Source organism: Raphanus sativus, chromosome 4 (genome assembly GCF_000801105.2).
Source record: "Raphanus sativus cultivar WK10039 chromosome 4, ASM80110v3, whole genome shotgun sequence".
Taxonomy (NCBI): domain Eukaryota; kingdom Viridiplantae; phylum Streptophyta; class Magnoliopsida; order Brassicales; family Brassicaceae; genus Raphanus; species Raphanus sativus.
The window spans coordinates 6,121,191-6,140,041 of NC_079514.1; the positions used below are offsets into that span (position 1 = coordinate 6,121,191).

General features: G+C 35.9%; 5 protein-coding genes across 8 annotated transcripts; 3 read left to right on the forward strand and 2 right to left on the reverse strand.

Moving 5' to 3' along the window:
* Positions 1-91: 91 nt before the first annotated feature.
* On the forward strand, positions 92-924 carry LOC130511647 (subtilisin-like protease SBT3.13; the record flags this gene model as incomplete). Its single annotated transcript, XM_057008969.1, is given in 2 exon segments — positions 92-164; positions 239-924. Coding segments are annotated over 2 exon segments (639 nt in total), but the record flags the coding sequence as incomplete, so codon positions are not given.
* Positions 925-6,948: 6,024 nt separating this feature from the next.
* Positions 6,949-10,438, forward strand: LOC108852947 (subtilisin-like protease SBT3.13). The gene is made up of 10 exons (XM_057008965.1): positions 6,949-7,087; positions 7,154-7,245; positions 7,507-7,604; positions 7,693-7,872; positions 7,963-8,259; positions 8,557-8,948; positions 9,051-9,313; positions 9,388-9,502; positions 9,586-9,778; positions 9,854-10,438. Exons 1-10 carry the CDS (start codon positions 6,965-6,967, stop codon positions 10,414-10,416), a joined length of 2,316 nt encoding a protein of 771 aa, XP_056864945.1. The 5' UTR covers positions 6,949-6,964; the 3' UTR covers positions 10,417-10,438.
* A 65-nt stretch (positions 10,439-10,503) lies between these two features.
* Positions 10,504-11,222, reverse strand: LOC108852957 (uncharacterized). The gene has a single exon (XM_018626429.2). It carries the CDS (start codon positions 11,178-11,180, stop codon positions 10,776-10,778), a length of 405 nt encoding a protein of 134 aa, XP_018481931.1. The 5' UTR covers positions 11,181-11,222; the 3' UTR covers positions 10,504-10,775.
* A 2,775-nt stretch (positions 11,223-13,997) lies between these two features.
* Positions 13,998-16,942, forward strand: LOC108852952 (sphingosine kinase 1). 4 transcript variants are annotated; one of them, XM_057008967.1, is made up of 11 exons: positions 13,998-14,432; positions 14,537-14,659; positions 14,734-14,834; positions 15,080-15,152; positions 15,320-15,406; positions 15,487-15,564; positions 15,668-15,738; positions 15,861-16,124; positions 16,227-16,349; positions 16,457-16,619; positions 16,682-16,942. In XM_057008967.1, the coding sequence occupies exons 1-11, from the start codon at positions 14,087-14,089 to the stop codon at positions 16,693-16,695; spliced, it is 1,443 nt and encodes a 480-aa protein (XP_056864947.1). In that variant the 5' UTR covers positions 13,998-14,086; the 3' UTR covers positions 16,696-16,942. The 4 variants fall into 4 exon arrangements, with proteins under 4 accessions (XP_056864947.1, XP_018481924.1, XP_056864946.1 ...); XM_018626422.2 differs by having other exon boundaries at positions 14,001-14,432; positions 16,457-16,942; XM_057008966.1 differs by having other exon boundaries at positions 14,011-14,428; positions 14,536-14,659; positions 16,457-16,942.
* Positions 16,943-17,730: 788 nt separating this feature from the next.
* LOC108852953 (uncharacterized) lies at positions 17,731-18,744 on the reverse strand. Its single transcript, XM_018626424.2, has 2 exons — positions 18,350-18,744; positions 17,731-18,010 (listed from the first exon to the last, which is right to left on the reverse strand). The coding sequence occupies exons 1-2, from the start codon at positions 18,638-18,640 to the stop codon at positions 17,843-17,845; spliced, it is 459 nt and encodes a 152-aa protein (XP_018481926.1). The 5' UTR covers positions 18,641-18,744; the 3' UTR covers positions 17,731-17,842.
* Positions 18,745-18,851: the final 107 nt, after the last annotated feature.

Below are 18,851 nucleotides of genomic sequence, written 5' to 3' on the forward strand. Positions count from 1 at the left end.
GTGCTCCGGAAAAGGTAAGTCAACTTTGGTGATATAGGTAGCCAAATCAATTCTCTTAAGCCTTTTCACATATCACAACTTGGGATGTTACATCATAGCTCTTCTCAAGTCTCTACATCCTAACTGGTCTCCTGCTGCAGTTAGATCAGCTTTGGTCACAACAGGTTCTTGCCTCTTCACCTATGTATTCTTCTTTAGTTACACAAACAAAACTGACAAACCGGTCTCTTTTTGGAAGCTTGGAGGACAAGTCCATCTGGAGAGCCCATTTTTGCTGAAGGATCAAACAAGAAGCTTGCAGATCCATTTGACTATGGAGGAGGTCTTGTAAACCCTGAAAGAGCTTCAAAACCAGGACTTGTCTACGATATGGGGATTCAAGATTACATCGACTATATGTGTTCTGCTGGTTATAATGATTCCTCAATTTCTGGAATGGTCGGTAAAAAAAGTACTAAATGTCCAACTCCTAAGCCATCAATTCTTGATATCAACTTACCTTCAATCACAATCCCAAACCTTGAGAAAGAAGTCACACTCAGAAGAACTGTGACCAATGTTGGACCCATCAAGTCAGTCTACAAAGCTGTAATAGAGTCTCCTTTCGGTATATCTCTCACCGTCAACCCGACCACACTCGTGTTTAGCTCTGAAGATAAGAAGGTTCTCTCTTTCACGGTGAAGGCTAAAACGAGTCATAAAGTCAACACTGGTTACTTATTTGGAAGCTTGACATGGACTGATGGTGTTCATGATGTTAAGATCCCTGTTTCTGTTCAGACAAAGATCAAGATCAAGGCTTAGCTAAGAAACTCAAAACTAGCTATCTGAATAATAAGCGATTTCGATCTATCCAATGTATTAAATAAGAGCCGTATGATGCTCATCGTCTTTGTTTTTTATGAAGTTTCTTGCAAATTTCAATTTAAAGTGTCTCGAATCACTATCTTTATCAATTGAAAATATAAAATCATCTCTTCCCTAAGAAGAAGAACAGGAAGCAAGCTTGAGAAGACAATGGAGACCTGGTTTGCTTTAAGCCAATAGGAGTTTGGAAGAGCGGTGTTTGCAGTGTGTTTTGGAAGCTTTTTCTTGGAGTAGTCATGGAAGTTTTGTCCTCTAGCTATGTGATTTTTACTCTTTTTCCCTCTTTCGAGTTTTGTTCCATTTGGATTTTCTCTATTGAGGGTTTTAATGAGAAGAGTCACGTAGCATTTCTAGCTTGACTTGTGTTTCATGGTTAAGTTTGAGGGGATTGGGGAGTTGGAATTTTTTTTTATTAAGGTTTTACTTTCTTTAGTTGATATGTATTGGTTTTCATTGCTTGGTGCCCAAGTAATCAGTAAACTTAGTTTGTAAAAGGTTTTTTTTTATGAATAAATTTAAAATTTTTTCAAAAAAAAAAATATAAAATCATCAAAAAGTTTAGAATCTCTTATACAATAACAAACACACATATAGAGAAAACCGTGAAATTTCCTAATTTATTCGTCACAACCATATGTTAACTATAGCATTAGTGTTGTGACTTGTTAATATGTCTTCAAGGGAATCTCAAACCCATAACATTATTTTAGTGTTAAAATCACACTATTTTAATGTAGTTTTAGCACTAAAAATAAATTATTCTCCAACCACAACACCAAACTTAATACTAAAAGCTATTTTATAATATTAAATGTATTTATCTTTTTATTTATCATTTATTTAATTGTATGTTTTATTAATAAAATAAGTGAATAGTATTTTAGTGGAGTGAATAATGTTTTGGTGTGATAAATAGTATCACACTAAATTTGGTGTAAAATTATATTGGTATACTAAAATAGTGTGATTTTTGGTGTTGCGTTGGAGATAGTTTTGGTGTAAAAACTATACTAAAATGGTGTTTTACAGTTCCAGTGGAGATGAACTAAGTTTGACCTGAGAACTCCAAGTTCATTTCCTGCATATGTAGTATATATATATTAAATATTTTCGTGTATTTTTGAAAAAAAAATTAAAAATTTACATCACTTTTTTTTCTTTTTCTAGTTACCCTCTACTCCTCTAGTAAAAAGAGATCAACAGTTTGACACACAAACTGACACACTCATTCCCCAGAGTAACCAAACGGTGACACATGGAAAGTTATACGTTACGGCCAACTAATGGGACTCACTGTCCTACCAGGCTACCACCATGCATGCATGAGCAGTTTGTCTTCCCCTTTTTCAGCTGCTTCAAAAAAGTTTTATTCTCACTGATATAGATAGAAAGTTAAACACACACACAAAAAAGGTCGTTCACACATACTTGAACAAATGGATCTTTCTAACAAAAATAGAGTAATAATATAAAAATTAAAATAAGTAGGACTATGACACATAGAATATCCGAGGTATTTTAAGGTATCCAGATCTTTATCTGACGGATCCATATTTTTATTATCGTTACCTGGATCCGGGTTTTCGAATATCCGGGTATTGGATATCTTTCTAAAAATTGTAATATCCGGCGGATATCTGGACTTTGATCCTTAAAATAAATAAAAATAATATTAAAATATATAAAATATTAAAAATAAAAGTATATATAATATTTTTTAGTTATATCTATGTTTGCTATTACAAAATTTATATAAATTTATATATATATTAGTATATAAATAAAAATATAATAAATAAAATTAGTTTATATATATATATCACTATTTTTAAAATAATTATCAATAAAAATTACGGATCAGGATATTCAGATTAAAAAGTTAAGATATCCGAATCTGGATTTGGTTTAGGCGGATCGTACATTTTACTATCCGGATTCAGATCCGGCCTCTCCGGATATCCGGATTTTTGAAGCGGATCCGAACCGGATTTCGGATAAAATCCGAATCTCGAATAATAAGTTTCAGGCCTAAAAATATTGGTCAAATAAATTTGGTCAAATATAATAATAATAAATTTCAGAAAGCAGTAAATGATGAAAATGAGAGCAGCTTTACCACAACTACTAGCCCCATTCCTGTGAAGGCCTTCGAAGTTCAAAGCTTAAGTGGGTTTCACTGTTACAAATTTACAATGATTAATGTTTGACTAACTTCGAGCCAAATATAATGCTAGATAGAGAAAATGACTTATTCCCCTACAAACTAGTTGTTTCCGACTTTTTCACACACGAATTTTTAAACTATGCCAAAAACCACACTAACAACTGAAATATTGCTTATTCCCTTATGAACTAATTATTTTCAGTTTTTTCACACACAAATTTTTAAACTTTGCCAAAACCACATGAACTACGCTATTTTTAAATTACATACACAAACTATCAATTTTAAGTTAGTTCTCCTAAAATCGTAAATTTTGTTATTTAAACATTAACTTAATTTATGATAGGTGGATATCCGATTTAATTTGGGTTGATAAAAAAAAAACATCGTTTTGTTCTTTTTTGTTTTCTTTTTGTCAATTACTTTTCTTCTTCAAAAATCGTTTTAATCTTTATCATTAATTGAGAATAAAATTTATTATTTTGTAGAAGATTAAATGTTTTACATGATGCATAAAAAAGAAGAGTATTAACTACTAGTTTACCAATCCGCTATGTTGCTGCTCTTCTTTCTTTATACATCATGTAAAAAGTTTTATTTTTTATAAAATAATAAATTTTATTCTCAATTGATGATGAAAGTTAAAACGATTTTTGAAGAAGAAAAGCAGTTGACAAAAAGAAAAGAAAAAGAGCAAAACAATGTATTATCCTTTTTTATCAACCCAAATTAAATCGGCTATCCACCTGTTATAAACTAAGTTAATGTTTAAATAATACAATTTACGATTTTAGGAGAATTAGCTTAAAATTGATAGTTTGTGTATGTAATTAAAAAATAGCATAGTTCATGTGGTTTTGGCAAAGTTTAAAAATTTGTGTGTGAAAAAGCTGGAAATAATTAGTTCATAAGGGAATAAGCAATATTTTCGTTGTTCATGTGGCTTTTGGCATGACTTAAAAGTTCGTGTGTGAAAAAACCGGGAACAAATAGTTCGTAGAGGAATAAGCCATTTTCCCTGCTTGACGTATGTAAAAGCGCAAGCGCATTTCGTTTTTCCAGAAAGAATGCATCTACTACACATTTACATTAGGATTATTCGATCTCTGTATATATTTTCTACTTATTTTAAAAGATTAGTTTTTTTTTTTTGAAATTTACAGTTTGTTCCATAATCCCTAAACAGGCATAAGCTTACAGGATGCAACATTGAAATCGAACAAAATCGGTATGATCTTACAACTAGTAAACTTTGAATCCCTAAGACATTTTTTAACGTTAGTTACGTTATCTTATAGTTTATTTCAGAAAAAAATAGTTATCTTATAGAGTTATTAGTTTATAGTCAACCGGAACTATACATATACTCCCTCCGTTCCAAATTAGATGATGTTTTGGAGAGTTTTGGATGTTTCAAAATAGATGATGTTTTGATATTTTTATATTAGTTATAGCTTTATTGAAAACTGTGTGACCAGTAGAAACTTATAATCTTTTTGATTATTGGTTGGATTAGTTTTAATTTTTCTTGTCAATGCTACTTTTGAGGATAAAAATATATTTCTTAATTCTTGTGCCATTATCCATAACATCAAGTATTTAGGAACAGAGGGAGTATTATACTAGGATGAGCAATTGAGGATGCAGGCCGGCGGCCGCAATGCCCTACAACAATAACATGGTCAGAAAGCTCTTCGTGAAGACAAATAGGTGGAACTGGAAGGGCGTCTTCCCAAAATTCTTCAACATTAAAGTCACAACAATACTACACGTGTGTGAGCCTGTGAGGTCTATGCTTTGGAAGGGTTTATATCAACGATTTTTAACCAGTATCATGCCTTTCTAAGAACAAGAAAAACAATTAAAATAATCATTTGGCAAAAAAAAAACACACAAACACACACACGCAACAATCCATCTTTTCCGCACGTGCACAAAAGTGAGTCGTATAAATTCAGTCGTACCACCTTTGAAGATTCCACTATCAAAGAGATTCAACTATTGGTGGTCAGCATTTATCTGCCAAGTATGAAAAACACTTTCAATTCAAGACTATATAAATATAAAAACATGACTATATTATACTTCGAGGTACCAAAAAATCTAAGATGAGATGAATTGTACGTATTCGAACGTAACAGAGTAATTTGTCGTTAATGTTTAAGAAAAATATTAGATTAATCATGTTGTTGTGCACATTCAGCGCTAAATTCACTCTCTCTATGTACATGCAAAAGGCGGAAGAGGTTTTCTTTCATATGACGCTATCTTTCTTTTAGATTTCTCTATCAAGAAGATATAATAATCATCTCTACCCGTGTTTCAAAAAGAAAAAGCATCTCTATACAAAATTCAGCCAGTCGTGGTCTAACAACTTCCTAATCATAGTTTAACTTACTAACTAGATTAGTCAGTTATGATTACTATCTTCTTATAGGGAAACAAAACTGATAATACAGAGGCGGCCTTAGGCCAAGCAAAGGAAGCAGTGGCTTCCGGCCGCATTATTATAAATAAAAATTCGGCCCCAAAATTTTAAATGTTCCCTTTAGTCTAGTGGCAATATCTGCAATCTACAGATTCTCCTCGCCCAACCTGGGTTCGAACACTGCAAAGCGGCCATTTTTTTAAATTTGCTTCTGGTCTTGGATTCTCTAGGACCGGCACTGGATAATATTAAGGTAAACAAATCATAATTTGTAGAAAACAATTTCATGAAAGTGGGAAGGGTAGAACATTGTGGTGGGGTTTAGACTCGGTTTGACTCGAAACGACCCTACACGGTTTGACTCGATAAACCAAAATTTTCATTTATTCTTCTTATATTTCCAGAGTTGGAATCTTATTTCCCTTTTGAATCATGACTCTCGTGTGACTAGTACTGGGCGTTCGGGTACCCATTCGGATTTCAGTTCAGTCTATTCGGGTTTCGGGTTTTCGGGGTCAAAGATTTCAGTCCCATTCGAATATTTCTAAATTTCGGTTCGGGTTCGGTTCGGATCTTTGCGGGTTCGGTTCGGGTTCGGATAACCCATTTAAAATATTTTTAAATTTTCAAAATTCATTATATACTTTAAATTTTCAAAATCTATAAGAAAAATAATATATTACATATAAATTTTCATAACATATATGTCAAAATACCTTAATTTAACATATAAATTGATTTTCTTTGAATATTTGGATAAAGAATCAATAGATATTTAACTATTTTGGTGTTTTCAGTATACTTTAGCTATTTTAAACATTTACTTTTCACTATTTGCATATATTTTTCCGAGTATTTTGGAAAACTTAAAGGTATCTTATATATTTTTAATATTTTAATATACATTATATATAAAAATAATGTATATATTTAAGTATATAAATTTATTTCGGATACATTCGGGTACCCAAAATATTTCGGTTCGGGTTCGGTTTCGGTTCTTTAAATACCGAAATTTTGAACCCATTCGGATATTTAATTAATTTCGGTTCGGGTTCAGTGCTACTTTTTCGAATCGAGTTCGGTTCGGTTTTTTGGGTTCGGATTTTTTGCCCAGCCCTATGTGTGATGGTGTGAGTAAGGGTGGTCACTAACTGATAATTGACTGGAACAAAACGAACCGGAATGAGGTTTGGATTTAGTTTGGTAAGTATTTTCTCAAACCAACATAAAAAATGAATTCAATTGTATAAGACTTTGATGTATTACACCTAAACCAAAACAAAATCTAATCAAATTGACCTTGTTTTTGACATTTGAGTATGGCATTCCTCTCAAACCGAACTAAACACATCAAAACTGAACTTAAACCGAATTTCATGTCTAATCCAAAAACTCCACGTCTAATAGTGGTGAGGTGGGTCATAAAATGTGAGTTATTTACATATATAATAACCACAGAGGTTTCTCCGTTTCTGTGCCACACACACTTCTCACTTAAGAAAATGGAGAAGAACTCTTTACAAAGTTACAAACTTGTGCCTCTATTGACATTTTCTTTGGCTCTATTTCTTACCACGGAACTAAGTCTTCTTACACCTGCAAGAGCCCTAGACAACAACAGCAAGGCATGTAACGCAAATAAGTTTTTCCCTATTTGCTAAGAGATTATTGATTTTTATTTTATAATATAGGTTTATATAGTTTATCTTGGCGAAAGAGTACATGATGACCCCGAACTTGTTACAGCCTCTCATCATCAAATGCTTGAATCACTTCTTCAGAGGTACTTAATCATCTTAAAATACCAAATCTCTTGAGAGATAGTTTTATGTATAGTGACTGTGACATCAAAGTTGCTACCTATATTTGTTATATTTATTGGTCAACAGAAGTAAAATTTAGACATCTGGTAAGGTTGATGATTGCTTTCCTTACTTGCCGCCCAAGAAAACCAAATAGTCATGCTCTGTTGCTTCTCTGTTTTTGTTATTCTTATGCCTATCATGTGTACTTCTCTCGCTTATATCTCTCATGTTATATTTAGCAAAGAAGACGCACATAACTCAATGATCTACAGCTATCGACATGGATTCTCCGGTTTTGCAGCACTTCTTACATCTACACAAGCAAATAAAATCTCAGGTACTCATCAGAACTCAAACTAAAGATACTTCATAACAGTGAGCATGAAAGATCTTTGTGTTTTTTTTTTAACTGTAATCTTGCACAGACCATCCAGAAGTAATCCATGTTATACCAAACCGGATTCACAAACTGCAAACCACAAGAACTTGGGATCTCCTTGGCCTCTCTCCAACTCCAACTTCTTTTTCTTCTTCATCTTCTATAAAAGGTCTTCTTCATGACACCAACATGGGCAGTGAAGCTATCATAGGAGTTATGGATACTGGTCTCACACTCTATCTCTATCTCTATCTCTCTCTATATATATACGTCTAGATATCCTTGTCTCACATCATGTATGTATATATAATTAAAGGAATATGGCCAGAGTCAAAGATATTCAACGATCAAGGCCTTGGACCTATACCTGAGCGTTGGAGAGGAAAATGTGAATCAGGAGAACAGTTTAACGCCACAACTCATTGCAACAACAAGCTAATAGGAGCTAAGTACTACGTAGACGGACTACTGGCCGAGATGGGAGAAACATTCAAAACAATAACAGTCAGAGAATTCAAATCCAACAGGGATGCACTTGGTCACGGCACACATACATCCACAATAGCAGCTGGCTCATTCGTCGCCAACGTGAGCTTCTATGGTCTAGCCCGAGGTACTGATATACTCCCTCCTTTCTATATTGTAAAATGTTTGTGTAATGATTGTGTAATTCAATTTAATTTATAATATTTTTTTGACAAAATTAATTTATAAAAAAATTTAATTAAATTTCTTAATTGTTCTACTTTTAACCAAAACATCCTATAATATTAAACAGATGGAGTATAGTCCTAAACACTAAACCAGCTTTTGAATAGTATTCACCACAGAGCTAACTTAAGAGTCAAGCTAGGGTTTCTATAAGACATTAGTTTGTTTACTTCCTAACCTATGTGTGGATTATGCTAAGGTATGGTCCGAGGTGGTGCTCCTCGGGCACGCATAGCCTCTTACAAGGTATGTTGGAACGCAATGCAAAAAGACGGAACAGGACCCGATGGAAGCTGCTCAATTGCTGACATGTGGAAGGCTTATGATGATGCTATACACGATGGGGTCGATGTTTTGTCTGTATCTATTTCCGGGGATCTTCCAGAGGACACCGAGGTGGATAAGCTCGATTTTGTCGGGGCCTTTCATGCAGTATCTAAAGGGATTCCGGTCGTGTCTTCGGCTAGTAATGAAGGTCCTAAGGCTCAGACTGTTGCTAATGCTGCTCCTTGGCTCTTGACCGTGGCTGCAACCACTCTTGACCGGTCTTTTCCTACAAAGATCACACTTGGCAATAAACAAACTCTCTTCGTATGTTATAGTATCTTCTAACGCAAGAAACTGAAATTAGTCAAAAGACAGTTGAAAATTTGACCATTTTTTTACTGCTTGATTATTTTTGTGTATAATTAGGGTGAGTCTCTGTTCACTGGACCGGAGATTTCAGCCGGTTTAGCTTACTGGGATTCAGAGAGTGATGATAGTGTTGATGTCAAGGGGAGAATAGTTCTTGTTTTCGATTTCGATACTATCTATCAGGTTGCAAAGAAAGGTGTAGCAGGAGTCATATGTGTCGAACATCCTGATGACATTGTTGATCGATGCCATGCTTTTCCTTGCATTTACACTGATTACGAGCTTGGAACCGACATTTTGCAATACATACGTACCACCAGGTCCTCTATCTTGAAGCAAATAAACTATGTTTATAAAGTCAAATATTCTTATGACCCACCACGTTGAATCACAGGTCGCCCACAGCGAGAATCAGTGGAGCTACGACATTAACTGGCCTGCCAGCGACAACAAAGGTTGCTGCATTCTCATCTAGAGGGCCTAACTCGGTATCACCAGCCATACTTAAGGTTTATAAATGAAGCCATTGTGTCTCTAGTCTATGTTTATTTCAAAAGTTGAAACAAGTTAGTGATCATGTTTTATTCTGTAGCCTGATATAGCAGCTCCTGGTGTGAGCATCCTCGCAGCATTAAGTCCCCTTGATCCTAGTGGACACAATGGATTTGGACTCGCCTCAGGGACATCCATGTCGACTCCGGTTGTTTCTGGTATCATAGCTCTCCTAAAGTCTCTACACCCTGATTGGTCTCCTGCTGCATTTAGATCAGCTTTGGTCACAACAGGTTCTTGCTTAGTTCTTCGCCTATTTAATTCTTTAACTACACAAACAAAACTGACTAACCAGTCTCATTTTGAAGCTTGGAGGACAAGTCCATCTGGAGAACCCATTTTTGCTGAAGGATCAAACAAGAAGCTCGCTGATCCATTTGACTATGGAGGAGGACTTGTAAACCCTGGAAGAGCCGCATACCCCGGACTTATCTACGATATGGGGATCGAAGATTACATCAACTACATGTGTTCCAAAGGTTACAACGACTCCTCAATCTCTCGTGTCCTCGGTAAAAAGACTAAGTGTCCAACTCCTAAGCCATCAATCCTTGATATCAACTTGCCGTCAATCACAATCCCAAACCTTGAGGAAGAAGTCACACTCACAAGAACTGTAACCAATGTTGGACCCATCAAGTCAGTCTACAAAGCTGTGATCGAGTCTCCTCTCGGTATAACTCTCGACGTCAACCCGACCACACTCGTGTTTAGCTCTGAAGATAAGAAGGTGCTCTCTTTTACGGTGAAAGCTAAAACGAGTCATAAAGTCAACACTGGTTACTTTTTTGGAAGCTTGACATGGACTGATGGTGTTCATGATGTTAAAATCCCTGTCTCTGTTCAGACAAAGATCATGATCAAACCTTAACAAAAAAAAAAACTCAAGACTATCTGAACAAAATAAAATGTCAGATGAATTCCATGTATTAGAAAAAGCCATTTGTAAAAGCTCATGCATCCAATCAAAATCATATGATAATAAAGATTACATTACAAAAAAAAAACTCATAATCTCACATACAACAAACACACAAATTGAGAAAAACTGTAAGGTTTTCTCATTTATTCAATGACAAAAGTTCACAACCATATATAATGCATATAAAAAACTACTAAAATCAAATCAAGACAAAAGAAACTTCATGATCATCAACTACAATAACATAGCAAATATATAATCATTGTAATGACTATATATTATAAAGATAGGACTTTAATTATTTTTATTTAGCAATAAGCGACACACTTCTTCTTACAATCCATGGTGCATCCACCACCTCCACCTCCACCGCCGTATCCTTTCCCGGAGCGGCTAAAAGAGCTGAAACACCTTGCAGGACACCTCAGCTTCTTGCCGTTACAAGGTCCTTTCTCTTTGCAAGTCACCGTCGGCCTCACTACACCTCCTTTCCCGTACCCGCCGCTCGGACCACCGTAGCCTCCGCCGTATCCACCGCCGACTCCGGTACCGGGAAACCCGTTTCCAAACCCGGGTATCCCGGCATATCCGGATCCGGGCACACCGGCGAATCCTAAACCATTGTTACCGCTCTTCTGACGAGCTGAGTGAGTTGCAGAGACGAAGATGATGAGGAGAAGGGAAGCTACAAGGATCGGTTTTGTTGTAAACATTTTTGATTTTGGTTCAGTGGGTTAGTTGAAAGAGGGAGATGGATATGATTATAGATAGATATATGCATTAAATTGAAATACAGTTAAGACATTGATTAGTGGACTTTAGTGTGTGAAGATCACTTTAATGCAAGAGAGACTCTTGTGTGTCTCTCTCTCTATCACTTACGTAACATGTTGAGAGACTGTACAAATATGTACATCTGCATCACTTGGCCACATTTAATTAAGCATGTGTTATTTAATATTGAAATGCCACTTTTATTTATTTTAAATCTTGGAGGGCTTTTTTGACAGATGTTTTTTCATGATAAAGTAAAGATAAATCTACCAAAACTTTGGTGAAACCAAATTTAATTTATGTCTAGTGAAAGTTCAAAGTTGTGTGAAATTAAAATTTAGGTGGTTTTCTTTTTATTATTTTGCTAATGAGTTTATTTACCAAACATCGACCAATTAGTCAGCAAAACGTGTGATGTCCACTCATAGTGTAGATCTGTTCCATAAGGCCCACTCATTAAATCAGCACAACCATATAGAATCATTTTAGTCTTGTAATCAAAATTCTATGCTATGTCAAGTCTGATTATTAGCCTAATCTCATTTTGTCCAAGGTAACATTAAATTGGATTTGTTGACAAGCTGGTTCACCACACAGCCTTTGTTGTCTCTCCATACGGTCCCACTAGGCCATTTAGACGACCAGATGATTGACAAATCCGGCCAAGTAGACTATTAGTTATATCAATTCAACTGTGAAAAAGAAAATTATATATATGAGATGTGTTTTGAATATATCGGTCCAGTATGGAAATCGAATCTTTTATAGAATGCACACATTTAACCACTAATATGCAAAGGCAAACCACAATTAGTATGGACATTTATAATGAAGAGTAATGAGATGTGAACAAGTATCTCAGAAAGAATGGTAATCTAATGATTAATATTCAAGGTGGTCTTTGACTCTACAAGAAATCACCAATGACTAATTGTACAGTGTGATGTCAATGAATGGTTAACGGTTACAAACTTAACAACGGATAGTACTATACTCTTACATCTGGTTTGTGTTCTCTGTTGCTCAATAGTCAATACAATCTATATGGTCCGTTTCATATACATTTCGATTCAATAGAATAGAAGCCAAGACTTTGTTGTTGACCCAAATAAAAAAAGAAGATAAGACTTTTAGTTACTTGGAACATTTATGTAGCCTTACTTACTGCTGCTCGTGTGTCGTGTCTAACTAAGCTGCAGTCATAGTATCTAAGTGTTATGTAAAGAGAACATCGAATCTCATGGTGGTCCATGATGAAGTCTGCTCCCTTGAGTCTACCTTTAGACCGCCGTTTCATCCATGCAAAGAGTGTTTAGAGAATGTACGCTATGTAGGGTGGTCCAATGTGATCACCCATCCATAAGCTGATTCAGTAAGGTGGTCCAATGTGATCTCACAAAAGCAAATCCAAGCGGGTTTCTATGATAACCCAAAAACCAAATTCATATATGCGTGTGTGTGCTTCCATGTGTATGTTTTCGGCATACATGACTAATAAATGACCATAAACAAGCATATCATAGAAACGGATGGAACTTGAAGTCCGTCTGAACATACTCTTTATGGCTTTCTTTCAGTGACTAGACATAAAAAATGATTTATTTGCTTTAACAATTTTAACTTCAAGGTGGGCTCTTCAAATACCATTCCCATGTCTCTTCGTTTTTAGGAAAACGTTTTTGTGTTTTTTTTTCTTTCTTTTCTATCTCCAAAGCTAAAATTTGATCCAACCATTCTCATCAGCATTCTGTCAAAATCAACCGCTCCAAGTGAGGTTATCTAGGAACTTTATCCATCTTGAAACGATCTTATTCACTAAAAATCCTAACAAATGTTTTATTTTTTTCATGCAGAGCTCCATTGTTTACCTGGAAATGGAGAATGAGAAGGTTCGCAAAGGTCCACATTCTACCGTTGCTCCTCTAGCAGGTAAGAGGTAAGTTTCCACTGTTCTCATTCATATTCCGTCTTATGTTTCCAAGTCTATATAATCATTCAATTTTAAAGGACAAGAGTCTGCCTAAGTACTTTCTCTAAGACTAGTAGTACTAGGATTTAGTAGCAAACAGAGAACGTTACTAGAAAACGTTAACCAACATAGGATAAATGCTTTCAAGTCCACGGAAACTTGTGCTTCTTAATATTATTTACAGCTTCAAGAGGAGTCGCTTTCGTTTTTTGCTGAAAGAAGACGTGCTCTAGTCTAGTGTACATATTGGAAGAAGATGAAAGAAGTAAACCCTCCTCCAATGACTGGCTTTTGATTGTTTATATATGTAGATTATATCCCTTGATTTTAAGTTTATAGAAGAGACCCAAGAGAGTGAATCCTCTCTTAAATTAGTAAACACGGCAAGGTTTGGTTTATTACGACTTGTTTACACGTTTGTACTTTGTATTAGTCGTCCTTTCAATAGTTGTTTTGTGTTTTTTTTTCTTCTCATTATTAGTCATATTTTTGATGATTAGCTAGTAAATTGATTTGAAGGTCGTTACATATCTACTAACTTCAACCATGATCCATGGTAGTTTCTGTAGATTTAAGTTGGGAAATTAGTAGTAGAGAAGAGTAGAGCCCTTCCCTTTACATGTTGTTTTCATTTTTGAAACGCTATCGTTTCGAGGTTATCATCTTCTTACAGGTTTGCATTTAGTCTCCGTCCAACGAGAAACTGACACGTCGTAATTATAAAAGGATTTACGCCACGTCAACTCACAAAGTCGCCAAGTTGAGCGCGTGGTTTCCACTCCCCTACCTGATCGGAAAAGTCTCTTATTACTCTCTCCTCTCTCTCTCACCAACGACGAAACTCTTCTTCTCTGATCTCTCATCATCATCATCACTATGGATACTCTTCACCCGGAGAACGATCGCCTTCCCTCTCCGCCGTTGATCTCAGACCGAGTTCTAATCAACGGCGTCATCACGCCGTTGACTTTAACCGCAGACGGAGAGCTACAATGGACGGAATCCGCTCTTAGGAAATCTACAACGGAGAAAGAGATCCTGAGCTTCGCCGTGGAAGGGAACAAGGTCAAATTGAAGACGTTGGTTGAGAGAAGAGGATCAATCTGCTGCGGAGGAAGCGGTGGAGATTACGCGAGGAAGGATTTCGTGTTCGAGCCTCTCTACGACGAATCTAGAAAGCTGTGGTGCGATAAGCTTCGTCAACGCCTCGACTCTCTCGTCGGTTAGTTTGTTTGAATTAAAATCGAAAAAAAAAAGCTAATTGGAATCGTAAACGACATCGTTTTGGAAGCTGAGTTAGTGAATGCTTTTTTTTTTTTTGTGTAGGTCGGCCTAAGAGGCTGCTTGTGTTTGTGAACCCGTTTGGTGGGAAGAAGACGGCTAGGAAGATATTTTTGGAGGAAGTGAAGCCGTTGTTTGATGATGCTCATGTTCAACTTGATGTTCAAGGTTTATTGATTTCTGTTTTTGGTTCTGAACTCTTCTCCATGGAAGTAATAATCTGATTGGTGGTGTTTTTACAGAAACTAAGTATCAGTTGCATGCAAAGGAGATGGTTAGGTCCATTGATTTGTCAAAATACGACGGTATTGTTTGCGTTAGCGGCGACGGTGTCCTTGTTGAGGTAAAGTAGGAAGCTTTTCTGTTGTGGAAGTGTCATTTTCACCAATAACTTACAATATGGAAGTTGTGATGATGCGTGTCTGTCTCTTTACATGATTCGAACTAGAGGAGTTTAAAGAATCCGTGTGTTTAACGATCTTTATTGGGAAAAGCGTATTACTTTTTGGAAGTATCTGTTAGAAGAAGCAATCTCTTGTTTTGATTATATAGTTGCTGATTCCTTACAATTGGTTCCTAATTTAGTAGGTTGTGAATGGACTGCTCGAAAGAGCAGACTGGAGAACTGCCTTGAAGTTGCCTATCGGAATGGTCCCTGCAGGTTCGTTCTGCTTTTGTCATTCTCGTCTCTTGTGTGTTCCATGCGAAAGTTTAGATGTAAAAAATTTATGTATGATAAACAGAAATTGATATCTTGTGCATGAGAAGCTTTTAGCAAAATTATATACTTTGTGGTTACTTCATGTGTGCTATAAATCATGATGGTAGGAAGTGGTAATGGCATGATAAAATCACTGCTGGACCCGGTTGGGCTGTCTTGTAGTGCAGCAAGTGCCACTGTTTCCATTATCCGAGGTCTTTTTCCTTCCCACTCCAACGTTTTCTTGTTCCGTATGAATCAGCTCATTTTTAAAATATATATTTTGTATTGGTAGGTCATAGACGTTCTTTAGATGTGGCAACTATCTCACAAGGGACTACCAAATTCTTCAGCGTCTTGATGCTAGCTTGGGGTATGCAACTGGCGTCGGAAATGTATCTGCATATTGAACTAGTGCCTGAGCTTGGTGAATTATACTTCTGATTGTACTGAGATAATTTCAATTTTATTTTCAGGATTAGTGGCTGATATAGACATCGAGTCAGAGAAGTTCAGATGGATGGGCAGTGCTCGCTTTGATGTCTATGTACGTTTTTGTTGGATCTTTTTGACAATCATTTGTATTGAAGGTCCTAAAAATAAAATAAAAAATTTATCTTTTTAACTAATGGGACATTGTGTTGTCTCTTCTACGGCTTGTATTTGCAGGGTCTCCAGAGGATAATATGCTTGAGACAGTACAATGGACGAATTCTATTTGTGCCAGCTCCTGGGTTTGAAAGCAATGGGCAACCAGCCAGTTACAACGTTGACAAGGAGTCATCTGTTAGTGATAAGACACTAGGATACCAAGGACCTGATACTAATCTTGAAGATTTGGAATGGAGAGAAATCAAAGGCCCGTTTGTTTCAGTATGGCTTCATAATGTTCCCTGGGGTGCTGAGAACACTTTGGCTGCTCCCAACGCAAAGGTCAGTTACACAACTTTGAAAGCAAGAAGCCTTCATAGGGTTGTTTATTGTCAAAATAAAACCTGTTAACCCTTCCTCTTACGTATATGGTCTGATGAACAGTTCTCTGATGGCTTCCTGGATTTGATTGTGATGAAAGATTGCCCGAAGCTTGCCTTGTTATCGCTTATGACAAAGTTGAGTGATGGGACACATGTTCAATCACCATATGTCTCGTACCTAAAGGTGTGTGATCCGATTCCGAACCCACGACGTTCATAATAGTTTTAATCTTTCATTTGATGTTTCTTAACAAAACAAAATGTTGATGAGGTGATTTAACTGTGGTAAAGGTGAAGGCATTCGTACTGGAGCCAGGAGCTCGGATAGACGAAGAAGACAAGGAAGGAATCATAGATTCAGACGGAGAGGTATTAGCAAGGGGAAGAAGATCATATAAATGTGATGAAAAGGCGTTGATGTCTTATGGCAAGCTTCAAATAACAGTTGATCAAGGTTTAGCAACTCTCTTCTCTCCTGAATAGTTTCTGAATTGACAAAGTGTCTTGTTACATGAGATGAGATGAGATGAAGACACATCACGAATGTTGTTCCGTTGTGGCGATAATTTGATTGATTGGATACGTACAGTATAGTACATCAAGTAAGAAGCAAAGAGGTGATGTTTGTGTCTATTGAAAATCAATCCTATGAGAGTTTTCTTTCTCAGCTTTGTATCTTTGAGTTGTAAACATTCTGTGTTTTTGTATTTGAAGTGTAGAGACAAACTGTTGAAAGTATAAAGACACTTATCAAAGTCATAAGACTATTCATTTTAACTTCTACTTTTTAGTGATTATGTATTAATTCGATGAAAAATAGTCTTTGACCCATAAGTCAAAACAATTATAAGAACCTTTTAACAACGTATAAGCCTATCTAGGCCCATTAACAACGTATTGATATTTACATTGCATGTTAGGTTATCATCATATCTTTTTTTTTTTGAACATCATCATCATCATATCTTGTTTAGTTCCAAACACAATCAGAAAAACCTAGAAGAAAAGAGGCAAAAGATCTCCTGCTGCATATGTCATCCGACAAAGATTCTTCCGACCGAATCCTAGGGTACATGCCCCGTAAGGACTCGGAAGTCAAACTTCATCATGTTTTAACCACCAGAAGGAGAGCCAATTTTCTGGCTTGGCATGATTTTTAGACAAGAAAAGAAACCCTTTTCCGTTTGGGTTTTGTCTACACAAAATTCATTTAGCGAATGTAGCACATCACATAGTCTTGAACCAAATTATCATAAACGCCATCATTATAAGCCTGCTTCTCAGTGAGATCCCATCTTAGATAGCCTCCAAATCCACTCTTTCATCTTCATTTTCCCTGATCTTTCAAAAGTCGAATCAACCTGGAAGGGTTTTGATGCAAAGTAGACATGTCGTACGGCTGGGGACTGATGACATATACTCATTATCTTATCCATAGTATATTTGTATTGAACCTGGTTTAATACAAGGCATGGAGACGAATAGAAGAGTTTGTTAGTCTAAACCAAGTCTTTCAACTAATCCACGGATGCATATATTGTTTAGGATGATGTAGACCAAATTACAATAAGACTTACCTATTAATGAAGAACCTTTAACATTTCGACTTAATATTTTCCAATTAATGGATGATCATACATACTCTTTTGTGTCTTAAAATTTAATGATAAGAAAATATTAAAATGGAAAATCAGGATCATCCCATTGAAGAACGGCGGATTCCATGTTCTGCTCTCTCTTCAGCTTATCTTTTAAGAACCAGTCGCATATTTTTCCAGCATTCAACTCTTCTATTGAACATCCTTCTTGCTCCGATATCACTCTTAGTAAATTCAATGACGATATCTGTATATTTTTAGTTCCAAAATACAACCGAAATTAGTACGGATTTATATCTCAACAATCAATGTACATGATTCTTTCTTCATTTTTTGCAAAAATAAAATTCTAGTTGTTTAATTTATGTACATACACTAGTGCATGATACATTGTTAATTATAATGCGCTAGAATGTAGTTATGTTTATGTATGTGTTAATTATTCTTTTCATAAAGATGAATGTCTTCAGTTTTCTATGTAAAGTTGAGGTTTCATTTCCTAAAACCTTACATTTAACTTACATTTTGCATTGCAAATATTTATACGCAAGAAACAAAAGGGTTATAAACTTATAGTTTAATTTACCGTTAGTCGACAGAGAAACTTCTCGTGGGCACCAAGGCCCGAGATTTCGACAAGACCAGCTTCTGCTAAGCTCAAAAAACTTCTTCTCTCGGGCTTACTTTGATTGTCGGATTCTTCTTCGCCTGCACATGCTCTTACTAAACACAATCCCATATTTCTTCTTCTTCTTCCTTGTGTTCTTGTCATGAATGTAACATTATTTGAGCTTGCTTGCCCACTCTTCGCTATAGTCTTGTCTATGTGAGGATTTAACATGAGATTTGAGCGACGATGATAGGTGGCGATGTTCATTTTCACACCAAAATCTCTCTGCTTTTCCTTCTTATCAGTGAGTTAGATAGAGAAGATGAGGATAACACTTATCCGTTATGTTCGCTGCTTGTGCCCGAATATTAGTGGTGAATAATAATTTGGGGTTTAGGGAGTTGGGCCTTTTATTTTGTAAAATGGACCATATTTTTGTGAACATAATATCAACCAGTGCTTGCAGTACTTGACCACG

Excerpts from the sequence above, each read along its gene's own strand:
- LOC108852947 (XM_057008965.1), top strand. The coding sequence starts at position 6,965 with ATGGAGAAGAACTCTTTACAAAGTTACAAACTTGTGCCTCTATTGACA. Across the intron at positions 7,605-7,692 it reads ACAAGCAAATAAAATCTCAG|ACCATCCAGAAGTAATCCAT; the intron begins GTACTCATCAGA and ends AATCTTGCACAG. Across the intron at positions 9,314-9,387 it reads CAATACATACGTACCACCAG|GTCGCCCACAGCGAGAATCA; the intron begins GTCCTCTATCTT and ends GTTGAATCACAG.
- LOC108852957 (XM_018626429.2), bottom strand. The coding sequence starts at position 11,180 with ATGTTTACAACAAAACCGATCCTTGTAGCTTCCCTTCTCCTCATCATC.
- LOC108852952 (XM_018626422.2), top strand. The coding sequence starts at position 14,087 with ATGGATACTCTTCACCCGGAGAACGATCGCCTTCCCTCTCCGCCGTTG. Across the intron at positions 15,407-15,486 it reads CACTGTTTCCATTATCCGAG|GTCATAGACGTTCTTTAGAT; the intron begins GTCTTTTTCCTT and ends TTGTATTGGTAG. Across the intron at positions 15,565-15,667 it reads CGTCTTGATGCTAGCTTGGG|GATTAGTGGCTGATATAGAC; the intron begins GTATGCAACTGG and ends TTTTATTTTCAG.
- LOC108852953 (XM_018626424.2), bottom strand. The coding sequence starts at position 18,640 with ATGAACATCGCCACCTATCATCGTCGCTCAAATCTCATGTTAAATCCT. Across the intron at positions 18,011-18,349 it reads AGTTTCTCTGTCGACTAACG|ATATCGTCATTGAATTTACT; the intron begins GTAAATTAAACT and ends AAAAATATACAG.